Here is a 17936-nt window from a genome sequence, read left to right as displayed (position 1 = left end):
TGCTCCAAGAAAGTGACTCACGATGTTGTAATTGTTTACCTTTGACTTGGCCCATAAGGCTCTCCTCCCATCCCTCTCTGCTCTGCTGTAAGATAATATTTTGTGGCGCTGCTTTCAGAAGCTCGGCTCTCTCTCTTCTTTTTTCTCTCTATCTGTTCTAACAGGACAGATGTCATCGCCCCAAACAGTCTGAGTCACTGTACGCCTCCACACCCCCTGAGTAACCCAAGCATGTAAGGAAGAGAGGAGTGTAATTTTACATTTTAGACATTTAGCTGATGCTAGTCATGACAATTTGAGGGTTCAGTGTCTTGCTCAAGGACACACGGAAAAGACCAGTGACATGATGAAAAAGAACTAAATAAGGGTGTGTGTGTGTGTTGGTGTGTGTGTGACCTCGAGTTGTTTTTAATTATAAGAAAAATACAATAGTGAAAGAAGGACCATATAGAAGGATTAAAAAAAAGTGATGCCTTAAGTCGTGCAAGCAAACGGTGTGATGTGTTATTGATTTTAGGAAGGAGGATTAATCTCCGTCTAAACAGGTGGTGAATTACATCTGTTCATGTACTGAGGACAGAATGAACCTGTGGCCTCGTGTACTTTGATATGAGTTTCCTGTGGTATTTAATATAAGCTGCTTGATATCAGAGGTTGTGTGACAGAACTTCTCTTTCTCCTACATTTCCAGTCAGCTGGGGTACGGCAGTTTGGCACCGCTCTGAAGGTTGTGTGTTTGAAGCAAAGCTAGATCCCAAAAAGAGAAAAAAGGGCTGGAAAAAGCGTGGTTAAAGGAGTGAGCTGCATGCGCTGTTTTTGGGTGCAATGTTTTAATAGAAACCAGATGGTTACAGATGCAGCGGCCGACTGCTTATGATGACATATCTTTAATATTTTAGAGTGGTCTTTGCTGTAAATGTTGCAGCAGCTGTTTCCCAACGCCGTAAATTTACAGCATTTCTTCTTTAGCTTTTTTGTTTTTTCTTTTGTGTGTTTGCGAGGGTGTGTGACTGACAGCTATTGGATTTACTGTAAATTACAGAAATGAATATGGAAAAGTGATGAAAAGGCATTCAAAGGGGAGGAGGCTGTGCATAAATATGTGTACGTGCACCCCGACTGTTTGTCGCTGAATCAATTCCCCCTCAGTGTGAGCCCCGCTGATTATTCTCTTATTTTAGTTTGTTCCAGTCGGCTCACACTCTTTTGCAGACATTCAAATGTAAAGTGATACTAAAATAATGCGATGGAAGGAGACAAAGGTGGATGCAGGACGAGGGAAGGCAACAGAGATAAATATATATTTGTTTTGTGTTTTGGTTGCAGCCATTAGTTTAGCTTTAATGTCAGCAGCGAGGACGGAGGGCTTTCGCTTTCAGTCAGGGTGATTGTCATCAATTCGCGTCTTGGCATTTCAGCCACCCTCTTCAAATATGAACATTTGAAATGCAAATTCAGCGACGTATGTCCAAACAAACTAAAAAGACAGAAGAGTAGAAAAGAAGAAACAGTTTGCTGCGTTTTCTTTTTGCTTTTTATGTCATCAGCGTGTCATTGTGTTTCCTGTTGCAGCAGCATCACCGCCGTGTGCAGGTTTTACCCTCAGCACACAAAACAGAAGGATTGTATATTTATCTGCTTTTCTTCACCGGGAGAAAACAAAAAGTCCAAGTAGTCCTGTTTTTATCTCGCCCTTGACTTCAGGGATCGCTTCGATTACGGGCCTTTTTCTTTCCTTTCCTTTTCTTTTCTTTCTATTTCTTTTTTTTTTTTTTTTTTTGCAACAGACAGTGAGAAAATATGATTCGCATTTTTCCCCCCTCTCCATCTCTCTGACGCTACAGTTATTTAAACATCAATAGCCATGTGTCTTCTTTAGCACACACTCTTTCTCATATTGATATTTGTATATGATCATTACTTTTGGCCCTGCATGCTTTGTTATACTGCGTCAGCTTCAATAGGTGTAAGATCCAATACTGCAACCTCTGCATTCCCCCAAAAAGCCAATAAAGTAGACTTCAGTGTGTAAGGGAATCTACTGTAGGATAACACCGCATGGACTTAACAGAAGTAAGTGAAAAATACTCAGAAAAGAGTTGTAGTACCTGTCTGCAAGCTTTCTCACCTCAACCTCTGGTTGGCGGCCGTCTCTTACAAAGAGGGAAAACAGCAAACGGTTCAGAGAAAAGAGTTTAAAAAAAGATGTCTGCTGCCTCACTTGTGATGAAGTTGCTGAATATTTGTTTTCTTAATTAACAAGCTGAGCTTTGTTATTTTTTTTCTGACAGATGATGAAGGAGAAAAGCAAGGAGGGGTGGGGGGGGGGGCTGAGGGTGGTGTTCAGCGATGTGTTGATTATTGGATGGATGCATTAACAAAGAGAAGGGAAAATACACATCTCACACTCGTAACGTTTACCTGAAGTTTCCGAGGAGCGTGTCTGTCTTCCAGCTGGACCGAGGAAGTGGAGAAATAGCGCTGAGATGTGGAGGGATTAAGTTTCTAAGAGGGAAATCTGAGTGAGAGATGTGCGAGACAGGTGTGTACATATGTGATGAAGAAGAGGATGAATAGATGCTGGGATAGAGACGGGGAGGGGACTACCTGCAGATAGCTGGCGTCCAAATGAGAACATAATAACAACTTCAGAGAGCAGGGAGAGGGTTGTCAGCGAGATGACAACGGTATTAGAGAGAAGTCAGATCATTAAGAAACCCACTTAGTGTTTTGTCAAAAGTGGCCGTCACTGCTGGAGATGGAGTTTAGCTCTGTATGTGCACGCATGTTTTTTTTTTTTTTTTACCCCGCACTCCGGTAATGAGTCTGGAAAACAAATAGCGAAAGAAAAAAAAAAGATGAAAAGAATAAGAAGGAAAAACATGAAAGATTGAAATAAAACAGTCAGTTAAATGAAATAAGTCGTGTTGTCTCCAGACTTCTTTTGGGAGGTGGTGATGGAGTCCAGTCGGGGAAAACGAGACACATTTAGGATGAGAAGCAAATGGGAGCAGAGGCAGAGGATGGGAGGTATTGATGGATGGATAGAGGGGGGGGGGGGGCACGGGAATCAAGCAAGCCCCCATCTGATGAGCAGCTTGTCCATCTCCTAAACCTCCATCTCTTGCCAAGTGTGTTTTCTGATACAGAGATGAGATAAGAGCAGCTTGTTTTAAAGATTCCCTCCTTGCTCATTTAACCTGCATTTCATTTTCTTTTGGTCTAAAAACTCATCTTTCTGGTGGCAGCGATAGTCCGCTGGCTGCTCCTTTCTTCTTCTTTTCCTTTTCCAACCCCCCCCCCCCCCCCCCCCAATGTGATAATAAAACTGAGGAAGGGCAGAAGAAGACAGAAGACAACCAAAAGATGTGTGCATTCATCTCTGTTGCAGCCAGCAGCTACGGGACAGATGATGCGACCATCTTGAGATCGTTTGTCATCTGTCGGGCAGAGTTGACCTTGCAACAAACGCTGACCGTTTCACTGATATCGTTTTTTACTGCGAATTTAGGAGAAGGATAAAGAGCGATGGAGGGGGAGAGAACGAGAGAAGGCTGTTGTTTTCCGTAATAAAGACAACATTTATGCCTTTCCTTCACACTGCCAGTTAAAAGAGACACAAACATGGAAATCCATTATGGAACGCTTCTTAAAAGTGTGACCAATCCTTGTTCAGTCAATTAGAGTCTGGAGACTGAGAATATGATGTTTGTCTGTTTACCCCCCGATGCATACAGATCAGCCTGGATTTGATGATGGCAAGAGAGACTTTTTCCCTTTTTTCCACAGAGAGAGGGAGGGAAGAAAACAGCACAGTGAGATGGAGGGATGGAGGGATGGCAGGACAGCGCAGCCAAGCTCTGCTTATCTCTTTTCTTCTCCTCTGCTTTCTTGCATTTTCCCCTCCCATATACAAAAGCATTAATGTGCACAGCTATGTGCGTTGCCATTGTTCTGTGTTTAAATGCTTAAAAAGGGACGTTGTTTGTGTAACTGGCAGAGTTAGCGGCGTGCGGCGGTGTCCAAAATCCTGCACTTAAACTTGCTCAGTGGAAGAGAAGAAGAAAAAAAAAAAAAAGGCCGCATAAAGAGAGGCGGTTAATAAGAACGGTTACCCCAGAATGAGCGGGGATGAGGTTTCACATTAAAAAAGATTTATCTTAAAGTATGGTGTTAATCCCTTCAGTTTTAATCCCCCCTCCCCACCCCTTGGACCATCCCCTTACAGCATCCTTTTCATTCTCACCACTGCATAATAAAACCTATAAACCATAAAGTACTTAGCATTTCTGGAATTTGGCAAACGCTTAGCATCCTGATTTTATAAGGATTCCTGGCTTGTGAATCATGAAACTCGAAGGACTCATCTTTCTCACAACAGATGATTAAGAGAAAGACAAAGTTTTGGGGGTGCAGAGGAGGGCAGGGGAAGGATAGATGGAGACGAGTGCGTATTTGCAGTGACCTATTTGACGATTATGGTGATGGCAGCGGTTGTGATGATAGGTGGCGGAGGGGTGTTGTCATGCTCTCTGTCACACTCGGCTGTGTCATACAAGCTGGATGGATGCCTCTGTCCACTGCAAGCTGCTTGAATAAGGAAGCATATGGGTGTATGAGAGCCTCAGCCCACCTCATGAATATTTGATTCATATTTCCTGTGTGTATGTGTGTGAGAGAGGAAAGAAAGGGAGCGAGAATATTTCTTCTCTCTCTTTCACTTGTCATTGCAGAAACTCACAAGGCTTACTTTGTGGCATTCTAATCATAATTGCCAATCCTGAATACAAATCTCTCAGCGCTAAACACATTGAGTGAAACTGAAATGACAAAATGAAGCTCATATAACGCTGTAATCAAAGATACATTCAGGGGGAAAAAGATGAGGGGGGGGGGGGGGGGGGGGGGGGGGGGGGGGAGTGTGTTCTTCCGTAGCCAGTAAGAGATGAGGATCAGGGGCCAGTTATTAACTTGGCCGGGAACAAAGAGCCCCAGTGTTGGAGGGCAGCTTAACGCTGAGCCCGTTACTGTACCTTTCAAAACTAATATGTAACCATATCTGTTTTAAAAGGACGATTCATATTACTGTGAATGCATGAGAAAAGTTGTTCCCATCTCTGCAAACCAGGAAACTTGAATCCCACTCGTAATAAGCCCCCCTACCCCGACACCACACACAAACACACATTCACTTGATTGCAGGCCTGGCCTTTTGTAGAAAGCTTCCCATTTAACCGACGGGAACATTAAATTTTTGTTATGATGTAAAACATCTTCAGCTTTTTTGACGAAACAATGGGGCTTATTGTGCATTTATGTTGCCGAGGCAACTGCAAAGGTCAGCGCGGGTGTGGCTGGACAGACAAGGACGGCACTGACTGAAAATTGGGTTATATGTGATCAACTAAGTTATTAATCAGATTAAAATGGATTCCCTCTGCCTGCTGTTTAAATAGGCAGGGGGGAGGAAAGAAATAAAGACGGAGCGAAGAGGGACAGAGAGGCAGAACAAATAGGCCAGTGTTTACACATTCAAGAGCAAAGAAAGTCATTGTTTTAGAGGCTGAAGTCATTGTCGCCGATGAGTTTCGATAAGGACCAGCTCAGGGAAACATCCCACCACATGTAGCCAGGCTGTCAAAAAGCATGTGCCCTTGCCATGGATGCCCCCTAGCCTCATCCAGGTAACCTCTCTAATCCTGATTAAATCACTGTAATTAGAATAAGCAGTGTTCCTCCACCCCCATATTTCCCTAATAAAACAATGCCGCAGTTTAAATCCTGTCGCTGGGATTTGCAACGCAACAATGCAGTTTATATCCATCTCTGCTGAGGAATTAAGTGTATTTTCTAACTGCTAATGTTATAATGTTGCAGGCTTATTTGTCTGGATGCTCGCTATTCTTATTCTTATTCCCCCTGCGGTTTGTGCTCTGTCTCTCGCACAACTTTGTTTATTTGAGTCTTATTTATTTGTTTCTTGCAGCTTTTTGATGTTTAAATCAAACATGTTTTTAGCGAGTGGTTGGGATCATTCTTCGCTACGGGAAATAATACAAGTTATTTGTCCTTAATTGCCACAGAGCTTCTCAAACACAGCAACTTGCTGCCTATGTGTCTATACCTGTGTATATTTTTTGTTTTTATTAGTATCACTGCGTGCTTCCATTGATGTGGAATAACAGAGGAAATAAAAGTTGACATAGTTTCTTCTTTTTTTAAGTTTTGTTTTACCCTCACAACCCCCTGTTTTCCTCTCCCTCTGCCTTGCTCTCTGTTGTTTTTTTATATATCTGTGTTTTTCCTTCAAGTTGCTGCAGCATTGTCTCATTATGTGTCGACTAGCTGTGTAAGTGTAGTTATTATGCCTGTGTGCCTTTGCCTGGCGGTACTGTTCTCGCTCTCCCTCTCTGTGCTGTCTCTCTCTGTTTCTTCCTCGGAGGATGAGGAGCTTTATGAGTACAACTCCTCTGAGGCATCCTCTTCACATCTCCAGGGCGCCTAGGGAAGGGAACGTTGCATTCTTAAGAGGAGCAACTCAAACCGAACAAAGTCTACAGGAGTCAGGGAAGAAAAGAAACAAACAGCAAACTAACGAGATTGGAAGCAGAGATCATGTCAAATATATCGGGTTAGAAGGCCAATTTATCAACCATTGTCTCGTGTTTTGCCATATCGAACGCCATACAGACTAGCATCGCTGTGAGCGCATGAGGGAAACGCTACAGAGACTTGCATGTCGACATTAAAGCACCTGAATTTCATGCAAATGCACACATTTTTATGTATACGTCTACTCTCCATCCCGCTGCAACCTCCCAGCTCCCACGCTGTCCTCGCTCCTGCTTCTCCATCCCGTTTCTAAAATAATGAATAGAATAATTGTCATGTAACTTTGCAATCATCCACTATTCGTCTCCATTTCCTTATCAAGTGCAACTTGATCCTGCCTTTCATTCACTGTCCTGTTCTTCCAGGAAATGCAATGTGGCCAATATTATTGGTGGTATTATGGAAGATGGCATATTTGAAGAGTATGAAGCCCTTTCTGAAAGGAGCTTTCAGCAGGCCAGTGATATACGTGGAATTAGTGAGAGGGAAATATTTTTAGAGCTATCACATCTGTGGAGGAGGAAAGAAAAGGAGACGGAGTGTGAGCAACAGGTACCATCTTTACGGCTTGACAGCAGCTATTACACTTGATTGCTCTTTGAAAACTACACTATTTGCACTTTTGGGTGACAAGGTGATAATGCACCTCTGCACAAGTTAAACTGGTAATATTGTTGCACGTGGGAAATAGCACCTCGCCTTCACCAGCCGTCAAAGCTGTCATCCCGGCATGGTGGAGGCACACAATGAGAGCCTGGGGAAGTGTTTCACCAACAGTCGTCTTCTTCTTCTTCTCAGTAAAAGACAGACAGACAGGCCTCCAGATGGCTTAATCACTGGAGGAGCCTGTGCCCTCGAGCAAAAGAGGAAAGAAAGACAGTGAAAGATTTTTTTTAAAAAGGAGGGATCCTGGAGTGTGGGAAAGGGAAATGCAGGGATCTATAAGAAAAGGGAAGCAGTCGCTCTTGGACATGCTTTGGTCTAAACAGAGAAAGATCACTAGTTCCCATGCAGACGCTCAGATATTGGTCAAATTCTGGCTGAAGATGAAAGCAGGACCACTTAAATATGAGCTTTGTCATCGCTGATTGAGGCTGCAACACTTTTCTGATTATTTGCTTTTTGTTTTTGTATTTTCATCAAAAATTCTGATTGTAAAGATCAGAATTTTCCATTGTTGGACACAATTTTCATTGGAAACTTTAGCAAACACTTACACTGAACTGCGAAGTCACGTTTTCTAAGACATTTTCTGTGCACTTTATTTGATGGTTTTAGCATGAATGTTTCTCAGGGAGAAGAAATGGTTTTATTTACAGCTTTTCAGAACATCACAGTGTTAATTGTGTGCACAGGCTTGATCTAAGATCCCGAAGATGCCATTCATGCCCACAGCACTCAGCTGTCACTCAAACCAGTCAAGCCCTCAGTTGTGCATAATTCAATTTAAATTGACATTGAAAGTAAAAAAAAAAGGAAGAAAAAAAAGAAAATGAAGGAAAAGTGCTGGTGGAAATGCTTTGGTCTCAGCATTTGGTTAACAGATTCCAGATCTGGCTTCGCTACACACATCATTAGAAACTGTAATATTTACATTTCTACACATAGTTGTGTCACAGTTTAGAGTGAAAAATAATAAGATAACTTATAATGTTTCTTTTTAACATGCAGACGTCAACAAGTATTCTCTTTTCTCTGATGCCTACACCTTTTATTGTTCATAAACTCATATCCTAACTATTTTACATTAAAACTTATCCTGAATAATTTGCAGGTGAGACTGAAGTACCATGAGAGGAAGCAGCTTTTCCCAGAATCCACCTGTGTGCCTGCTTATAAGCAGCAAGTTTAACAGCATATTGTTTTATAGTGAACACATGTCAGATGAATGTCAACAAGTGATGAGAAACAGCGTACATGTCATCATGTAAGCTCCATCTCCAAGTGGAAAATGAGGAAAATGAGTTGAAAACAGTGAAAGAAATGTTGCACACAGTTGGAATTCAGTCATTCTTTTGGGAAATCCCACAAGGTTGTTGAAGGAACTGTTGTCACTGTTGTGTTCGTTGGTGGTGGGGAACCCTGGTCCATGAGGGGCAGAGTCCTACAAGTTTTAGATATTTCCATGCTCCAACACACCTGATTTAAATGAATGAGTTACTGTGCAAACCCAAAAAGCTGCTTTACATTTTAATCTGGTGTGTTGGAGCAGGGGAACATCTAAGAGCTGCATCTGAAACCTGCAGGACCATGGACCAGGTTTCTCCAGCCCTGCTTTAGGCTAAAGGATGGCCACCCTTCTGCCTTTTCCACCCCTCCTCCTCACGTCTTCCTCCTCTATAAGGAGGCTGCAGGCCTTTTCTGATCAATGACCTGCTTTGCTAACTTTGACTACAATCAGCTGATCAACGCAACGCAGTTTCTAACTGTAATTGTCGAGTTCTGGATGGATGGAAGTAGTTGGATGATGTGGATACCCCCCCACCCCAACACACACACACACACACACACACACACAACCTCTAGGTCAGTCAGTGCAGATAAAAAGAAATATAAACGTATCACTGCCAGTCTTAGCTACAGTGTTGGCTTTACACTGACACCAGCATGTGTGTACAGTCGTGTGTGTACATTTTTTTTCATCTCTATGTTTCTTCCACTTGAAAGGGAGAAAATGAAAATGACTTCAGTAATGCCAACAATGATCCACTACATCTGCGCTTCACAGTGAGTCCGCTATCCCACCATATGCCTTTAATTACCATCAGTGCTTTATAAAACCTGTTACACACACTTACACACAAACAGCCATGCAGACACATTCATGCACATACATTAAGCTGCATTCAATGGCAACTGGGAGCTTGGAAATTTGGCTTCCTGATTGAGAGAAAAACATCTAAAACAAGTAAGAATATGTCAGGTTTTTTAAATCGATATCATGGGGAAGGTTTCTGAATGCCGACATGATTAGCAGGCGACGACAAATGGACTTTGTTCCCACGGAGAGTAAACTCCACAGAGGAAGGCCTCAGCTGACACTAAAACCAGGAGCCTGACGAGGCAAACCACTACCCCACCAAAACCTGTTCATTTCAGTCTCCACTGCTACTGATTTTTATATCAGACTCTTTTAAGGTGTCATTTAAAGTGTGTAAAGGAGATGACTCTTTTTATCAGCAACACAAACAAACTAAACACTTAGGAAGAGGAGCATGAAGCACACAGTGAGAGTACTTATAGACTGGGAGTGATGGGTCTCACTGAAAATTTACTGAGAATTACTGAGAAAACATTTCGCTCTATTCTTCCCCTTGCCTACTTCTCAGACTGTAAGAGGTGCTCAACTATGAGCTCTGCCATTTTCTTCTCAAAAAATCCTCCACACGTCCTCTCCAGCCTGTCATTCTCAACATTCTCATCCTTCTCCACATTTAATATATTAAATGAACAAGGGGGTGGAGGTAATGTAAGTAATACGACGTGAGGAGCAATGTTCGCAAGCAGCCATGGCATGTACAGCACTGTTTGAATAATGTAATACTTCATGTTTGATAATGCATGGCTATAGATAGGTCTGCACAGCAGCCAAGTATTGATTGTGTTAAGCACATCTACAGTACGGCAAATGGTGCGGGTTCATATCAATCTTTACAGTGTACTGTACCTCAGTAACCAGATACCTTGTCTGATTACAGAGACCTCGGGGCCACTGCTGTTGTTAATGGCATTTATTGATAAATCCGATTCCTGGGCCCGTTCAGCGAGGTGTGGCTTCATGCTACAGACATGTCAATGTCTGTGGGTAAATCCGTATATGTGTTTATCTGTTATATGTCAGAGGGCAAGTAGATTCATGTGTATTCTACCCTTTTTCTCTTCCTCTGGGCATATTAATGAAGAGACGGTCATTCAAGACGTGCGGCTCGTGCCCTGCAATAGTTCCCGCAGATTCAGGGGAGAATTTCGATATTAATGATTTATGCTGTATTTGCATACAAACCTAATGCAAACCCACTCCAGATAATCACATTTTGCCAGGTCTCAATTGAGTTTTACAGACGTCTGTGCCACCCCCACCTTCTCCACCCATCACATAACAGTGGAATGCACGCCTCATACTGTTAACGCTGCAGATGACCCCCACCACACAAGGGGTTTACAAGTGGACACATAAAGAAGGACTGTAATGATGCATTTTACAGAAACAAGTGTGCCTATTATTTCTCATCTCTGCAGGAAAAGCCACAGCAGTGGTGCAAAACTGTTGGTAGTACCACGAAGACCAGCAAAAATGTACTTGAGCAGTTAAGCAAAAATGTTTCAAATAAGAATTGATTCAGAAAGAACAGATGGATCCAGATAACACCAGCTGTGTGCGTATATATATATATATATATATATATATATATATATATATATATATATATATATATATACATATATATATATATATATATATATATATATATATATATATATATATATATATATATATATATATATACATATATATATATATATATATATATATATATATATATATATATATATATATATATATATATATATATATATGTACATATATATATATATATATATATATATATATATATATATATATATATATATATATATATATATACATATATATATATATACACAAACATATATATACATATATATATATACACAAACATATATATATATATATATATATATATATATATATATATATATATATATATATATATATATATATATGTATATATATATATATATATATATATATATATATATACATATATATATATACACAAACATATATATATATATATATATATATATATGTGTGTGTGTGTGTGTGTGTGTGTGTGTATGTGTGTGTGTGTGTGTGTGTGTGTGTATGTGTGTGTGTGTGTGTGTGTGTGTGTGTATGTGCATTACACATTTTGTTTGTTGAGAATCTTCAATTCAGTGGCAGAATATGACATTATACTACCTACAGTGTAATTAGAAAATTAGACAAGATAGCTATGATGTTGGAGAGGAATGGAGAATATCTGTGTGTCTAATGTCACATTTGACGAACAATTACCATGTTTTTATTTTACTCAAGTATCTTATAATCTTTGATATTTCTCAGCGCTGTCTTTGCCAAGAGGTTGGACACAAAATGACTTGTGTTGTACTTGCAATGAATGCCTCACTCAGACATGTAAAAAAAAAATAATAATAAAACAGGCTTTTGTTCAATAAAGAAACCCTTATCTATAAAGGTCAAGCATTCCTGGTAGCAAAGGGACTACCCACAGATCTTGCCTTTATGGGAAAGACTTTGGGATTAAACAGTCTGTGAATATGTAGGGCATCTTTGACAAAGGCGTATGCGCTCTTATTAAATATTAATGTGGGGCTGTAAAGAAGAGAATTATATTTAAGTTCTATTACAAACATCTTTTTTAGTTGTCTAAACAAAGAAAATATCCATGATATGGTCAAACTGATTCATCTTTTACTCTAAATAATGGCTCTCAGGTGCCACTACCGCTATCAATTCAGCATTATTTCTTACTACAGTGTGTAAAAGTCTATAATTCAAAAGCTCAGCACTGACCCTGAATTTTACTTTCCTTCCACAAAAACACTTAGCAACTAGCAACCACTGCTAAACAGCAAGAGAGCATTGTAAAAAAGAAAAAAAAAAGAGAAAAGAAGAGAGGGGGAAAAAAGACTTCCTTCTTCAGTCTCAAGGAGCAGCTATAACCTTAGCAGAATCATGAAAGTTGACAGTTCATTTTTCACAGGGTCATAGATCGACCAGTCTTATAAAGTAATGGGCTTTTGGGAGTCGGCTTTATGAGAGCTAAGATAGTTAAGAGACATGTGGAGGAGATGGCACAGGGAACTGAGGTCCTGCTCTGACTCATCCAGGGTTATTCCCCTCATGCTGTGGAGCAGGAGGGAGGCACTGCACTCGCAGTAATATAAACTCGTAATAAAGATTAATCTGTTGCTAGTCGCCAGGCTGATAGCTTCTAAACTTGCTTGAAATAAGGCTGAAATCACTTCAGAGCCAATCTTGAGACATTTAGTGAGTGTCTGAGATTCCTCTGTGGGTGTCAAGCAAAAGAAGAAAAAAGTTGATGTTTTTCTTGTGTGTTTAGGTGTAGATGTGTATGCAGCGGTGGGAAAATTGAATCTTTGGTTCAATTTGTTATTTATATCTGTGTGCAGTTTTCTCTGGTGTTGTTGGATAAACAGTCGGCCGAATTTGAATGGTGCCAGAAGGTGTTCAACACACTCACCAGGTGCATCAGACCTCTTTATGCCTCCGGAGGCTGACCCGCCACTTCCACCTCCCAGGCCGTTGAATGCGGGCAAGTTGTCGTTGCCGTAGGCTCTGAGGACAGACAGCATGTTGATTTGCTGCTCTAGGTGGGTTTGCTGCTCAGCTTTCAACAGTCCTGCAGGACCTCCTGGAGACAGGAGGTCCAAGCCCTGATGCCACTGCTTCTCCAATGGCAAAGTTTGATTCTGGGTTTGGGGAACCAGACAGATCTGAGTCATTGCAGAGGAGGATGCTGCCAAACCAGCTCCGCTCCTTGGAGGAAGAGAGGAGTCCTCTTGCAGCTGCTTGAGGTGGATCTGATTATGGTCAGAAGCAGAACTTCCCTCCTCATCTCTCTCCATGTCCATTTCTACATCTTCATCTCTTTCCTCTTCTTCAGCCACTCCCCTGTCATCTTCTTCTCCATCAGAGTGATTCTGCAGCTGCTGTCGCTTGGGGGTGGTTGGGGGGGTCTCACTGGGACTGCGCTCCCCAAGCTTTGCAGCTTCTTCATCTGTTCCAACATCTTCAGCATCTCCACAGGAGCCCCTCTCACCAAATGGTTCATCTCCAGCCGCAGAAGTTGCTCCAAAAGCCTGGGTAGGAAGTTCCAGACCCTGTTCTGCTTGGCCTATGTGCCCCTGAATGCCCTGATTGGTTCTTGGAGATTCATCATATAAGCCACCAAATCTCCGGTAGAAATCACTCTGGAAGGGGTTGTAAGGCTGGTCCATGTGATCTCCATCTCTCTCCAGAGCCAAACCAGAGGTTCTGGTATTGGAAGAGTGAAGGATAGAGGTGGCTGGGGAACCCTCTTGACGAATTTCTTTGCCTGCATCAGACTGTTGGACTTGGGCTTTACCCAGATGGTTGGCCTGGAGGTGCAGAGCCATAAGCTCTACTGAGGAAGTAGAGAAGGAGCAGAAGAGGCAGCCATGCCAGGCCACATTATCATGGATGGTGACTGAAGACCCAGGAAGAGATCCGGATGCAGACTCAGGCCGGACTGAAACCGACAGATCAAGTGGTTCATACTGGGATCCAGGTTTCCCAGGCTCTGAATTCTGTTTAGCTTCAGCCTTTTCCTCTCTGTCCTGGTCACTTGTGAGTCGCTTGGCTTTCGGTTCACCATTATCATGGTAGCGCTGAGCCTGGAGCTGTATTGGACTGTGTTTATCTTTAAGGTCCTTCTTCATGGAGCTGAGGACGAAGCTATCCATGAAAGCTTGGAGAGAACCTTGAAAGTGGACTCCATTTCCCATCATGCTTTGGTAAGCCCTGCTTATGTCAGAGAAACTGGCGGCACTATCTGTTATTGTTGAGGCCACAGAGGATGGACCATCAGTAGTCTTCAAATTCTCCACTGAAGGGGCAGAGTCAAAACGGCGGTCAGTACGATCTCGGTCATATGACGACATGCCAGCTGACGCCCACTGATGTGGCAGCAATGGACCTGCTCTGAAGTCTAGGTTGGGAGGCATACTCTTGAAAACGTTACGGAGAACATCTGGTCGTGCAAAGATGCCACTGCCTGCCTTTCCATGATCGTCTTTATGATCAGAAGAAGTGCTGTGGCCAGAAGTTGGGCCAGAAGTGGTGGAGCCATTCTGACGTTCACGATGGTGGCGCTCCAGGTGGTACTTCAGACTGGCAGACTGGGTGCCGGCATAGTCACAATGAGGGCATCGGTAGGGCTTCTCTCCTAAGAAGCGAATGCAAAGACACAAAAAAAAAAAAACGAAAGAAGGAGACAAGAAAAACAGTGAATAATTACCCTGCTTATTACATTAACTGGATATCAGAAACTATTTATTGGAGCAGGGAACATGGACCCTAGGGTCATGTAACCCCCTGAAACAAAGGAAATTAGGTCAAAAGAACAAAAAAAAATCCTTTACTACTACTGAAGAGAAAGGAAATTTTCATATCTGTCAAAAAGATAAAAGGTTATGGGAAATAAATTACATTGAAAAAAAGAAAATACAGAGCCACATTGTAAAAAAAAGGGAAAAAATAAGATAACAACATGCATTCAACCAGTAACCAACTCCGCTCAACTTGACTAGTGCAAGGATGTGTGTATAGCATCGGGGTAGGGGTGTGGAGTAGGCATCTAAATATGGGTCGATCCAGCCCCGCCAAGTGAGCCATCATTCATATCAACACCATAAAACATCTCACCATATGGTGCTTTCAGTCCACTACAACAGATAATATTTTCAGCTGACAACAAAACTGTCTAGATGCTATGTGCTGGGCTGAGGATGCGGCTGAGTCTGCGTACAGGTTTTTTTTACACATCCATGAGAGAATATGTGTGTGTGTGTGTGTGTGTGTGTGTGTGTGTGTGGTTGGTGTGGGGTCATCATGCTTGTGCTCTGGCTTTGCTGGCTGTCAGGCCTGTGCCTTGGCAATGAGAGTGCAATTTCTCGGACATTCCCTGTTCGCAGTTTATCTTCAGAAGTATAAATCAGCCACAACATAAAATAACCAGACCGCTGCCACACTGCAGTGAATCCAGTGCAAAAAATAAATATTTCACTACAATGCAAAAAGAATAAATTAATGGATAAAGAAAATTACAGACAAAAGAAGAAATGTGCATGCAACACATATGGAAGCCATGCTTCTTGCAGTGAAAGCCCTGTGATGAACAGTATGATTCACTACAGGATATACAGATCAAAGTAATTTATATTACAGTAAAAGATGGGTGAATCTGTTGTATAACATCTACATATGTTTATTTATTTTTCACATCCATATTCATGAATATTCTTGATGATGGTATAACACCAGCATTATTCTGGCAGAAGTGGATCTTCCATTGGAATGATACTTATGTTGAAATAGAACACATCCTGCTAGCAATTATAATAGGCTTGGAGTCTGAGCCAGATTTGGATTCATTAAACAATGAACAGAGAGGGAAAAATGCTAAGCTTGTTTTTTTTTTTTTTTCCTTTTCTTTTAAATATATACATATAAAAAGTTCCTGGAGTGGAAATTCTGTTAGAGGCATAACAATGACTGCGTGTAAAGACAGCAAAGATTGGTGGAAAAAGAAATAAAAGAGGATTGCATAGTTATAGTGTCTGCATGCATATTCTATATATATACAGTATACGCCAATAAAATGTTTAGATTATGCACATGGAAACCATTTTATAGAAGAAAAAAAGGCATTGTTACGCAAGGCTGGTTTGAATGATTTAAGTCGGGCTGTGTAGTAAATCATGGATATAATTAGCAAATGGCATACTGCTCAAGTAATTTATCATTATTTAGAGGGCACCATTCCAGAAAAAGACTCTGCGATCTGCAGACCTACTGCAGAGTTCTCAAATAAAGGACCACAAACACCAACTCAATAGAATATTGATACGGAAGAGAAAAGAATAGGAGGCCATACAAAAGAAAATTGAAGGTAGAAATGCTGAGAAGTGTTGAGAAAAAGAATAAGAGCGATACTAACAGAGCGCATTCAGCGATACAGATTACCCTGGCTGAAGAAAGAAAGGTTCCGACTTGATATCTTTGCTCTTACACACAAGTGCCTGTGAAGCATAGAGTATATTTAAAATAAACCATACAAGATGAGCTTTTAACCCAATAAGTGCTTCTCCTGTGAGCTGCCGAACAGAGGCTCAGTGCTGATTTAATAAGGAAACGTCCCTGATGCAAATGATCATTCTCAATTCCTCTAACTGGACAAAATGATATTCTAGGAGCCAAATTAGACAGAAATTAGACTGATAAGATTTTTTTCATCCTCTTTCTTCTCTTTCCTTATAAGAGGTTGTTAATGTTCATGAGGGAAAATAAAGATTAATGTACCATCTACATATCTAAAATGAGAATGAAAAGCATAGAAATTATCCGTCTGTCTCTGCCCTTTGATGTTTACAGAGTATGGCAAACTGAAAATAAATATAAATGCCCTCTCAGAGTGATCACTCTACGCCACATTTCCATTAAATTCTGCATTCAAATATCTGGAGCAAGTGAAACAGACGACTTGTGCACTTCTGCATCTCCTTGTGTTTATATACGTGTGCATGTGCACCATTTGGAATCTGTGCGAACACATGTTTATGCATGCGTGTCAGCCTGAGCCTGTGTGTATATGTGTGTGTGTGTGTGTTTGTGTCTTAGAGAGCCATTTGGACTGGCTAAGACATCTGCTCCATCATACGTCAGGGGCCTGGTGTGACATCTGGGGAATATACTGTATCCTGCCTTGCAACATTACACACAATTTACTGCTAAAGGTCATTATGTACCCGTTAATCCACTTTTAATTGATATCAGTGCAAACAGCACAACCTCCCAGCCACATGACAGATCATTTCTGCAGCAAAAACCTAGGAAATTGCTATATGGTAGTTAAAAATAGAATGGTGAACTTTTTGCTGTTGTTTGTCTCCCGTTTCTTGGCCTGCTTCAAACATTTTTAATCCCTCAAAGATGAATTCTGCCCGGATAAGAAACAAAACAACTTTAGGCTTTGTTCTTACTTAGCTTTGACTTTAGGCAAGTAGAGCACGTACACATTTAACTGTGGCTGTAAATCATCTTTTCTCTTATTGCAGTAGTGTCCAGCTCCACTGTGGTGTTTCCGCTTCACACATGCAGGGATTTCATCTGGCTTTGCAACATAAAAGCCAGTAAAGATAAACATCCCAAACCTGTGCTGAGGGGCAATTAAAATGACTAAACAGATATGACATACTGGAATATAAATTTCCGTTTTGGCCAGAAAGGTGTGTGTGGGTGGGTGGGTGGGTGTGGGGCCGATGGAAAATAACTTCTAAGAAAAGTTGGATAAATTTGCCAAACCAAAAATAAGACACAGAAATGAAAAAGTCAGCTGCTATATTTTAGTCACTCAACAGGAGTATTTTCTTTGTAAAAGAAAAAAAAAGAAAAAAAAAAAAAGAAAAAGAAAATGAAAAATGTGTATAAACAAATTTGTTTTGTGCAACACTGCGGT

General features: G+C 41.2%; 1 protein-coding gene across 1 annotated transcript in view; it reads right to left on the bottom strand.

The window, feature by feature from the left end:
- The window catches only part of znf536 (zinc finger protein 536), a 166059-nt gene that overhangs the window by 29361 nt on the left and 118762 nt on the right, over nt 1-17936 (bottom strand). Inside the window, exon 6 of the mRNA XM_079243641.1 lies at nt 12921-14645. Coding sequence (XP_079099767.1) covers nt 12921-14645 — 1725 coding nt within the window. The remainder of the gene's footprint in view (nt 1-12920; nt 14646-17936) is intronic.

The sequence above is a fragment of the Telmatherina bonti genome (assembly GCF_933228915.1).
Source record: "Telmatherina bonti genome assembly, chromosome: 1".
NCBI lineage: Eukaryota > Metazoa > Chordata > Actinopteri > Atheriniformes > Telmatherinidae > Telmatherina > Telmatherina bonti.
Note: the sequence above shows the minus strand (reverse complement) of the source record. Positions and strands in the feature narration are given on the sequence as shown.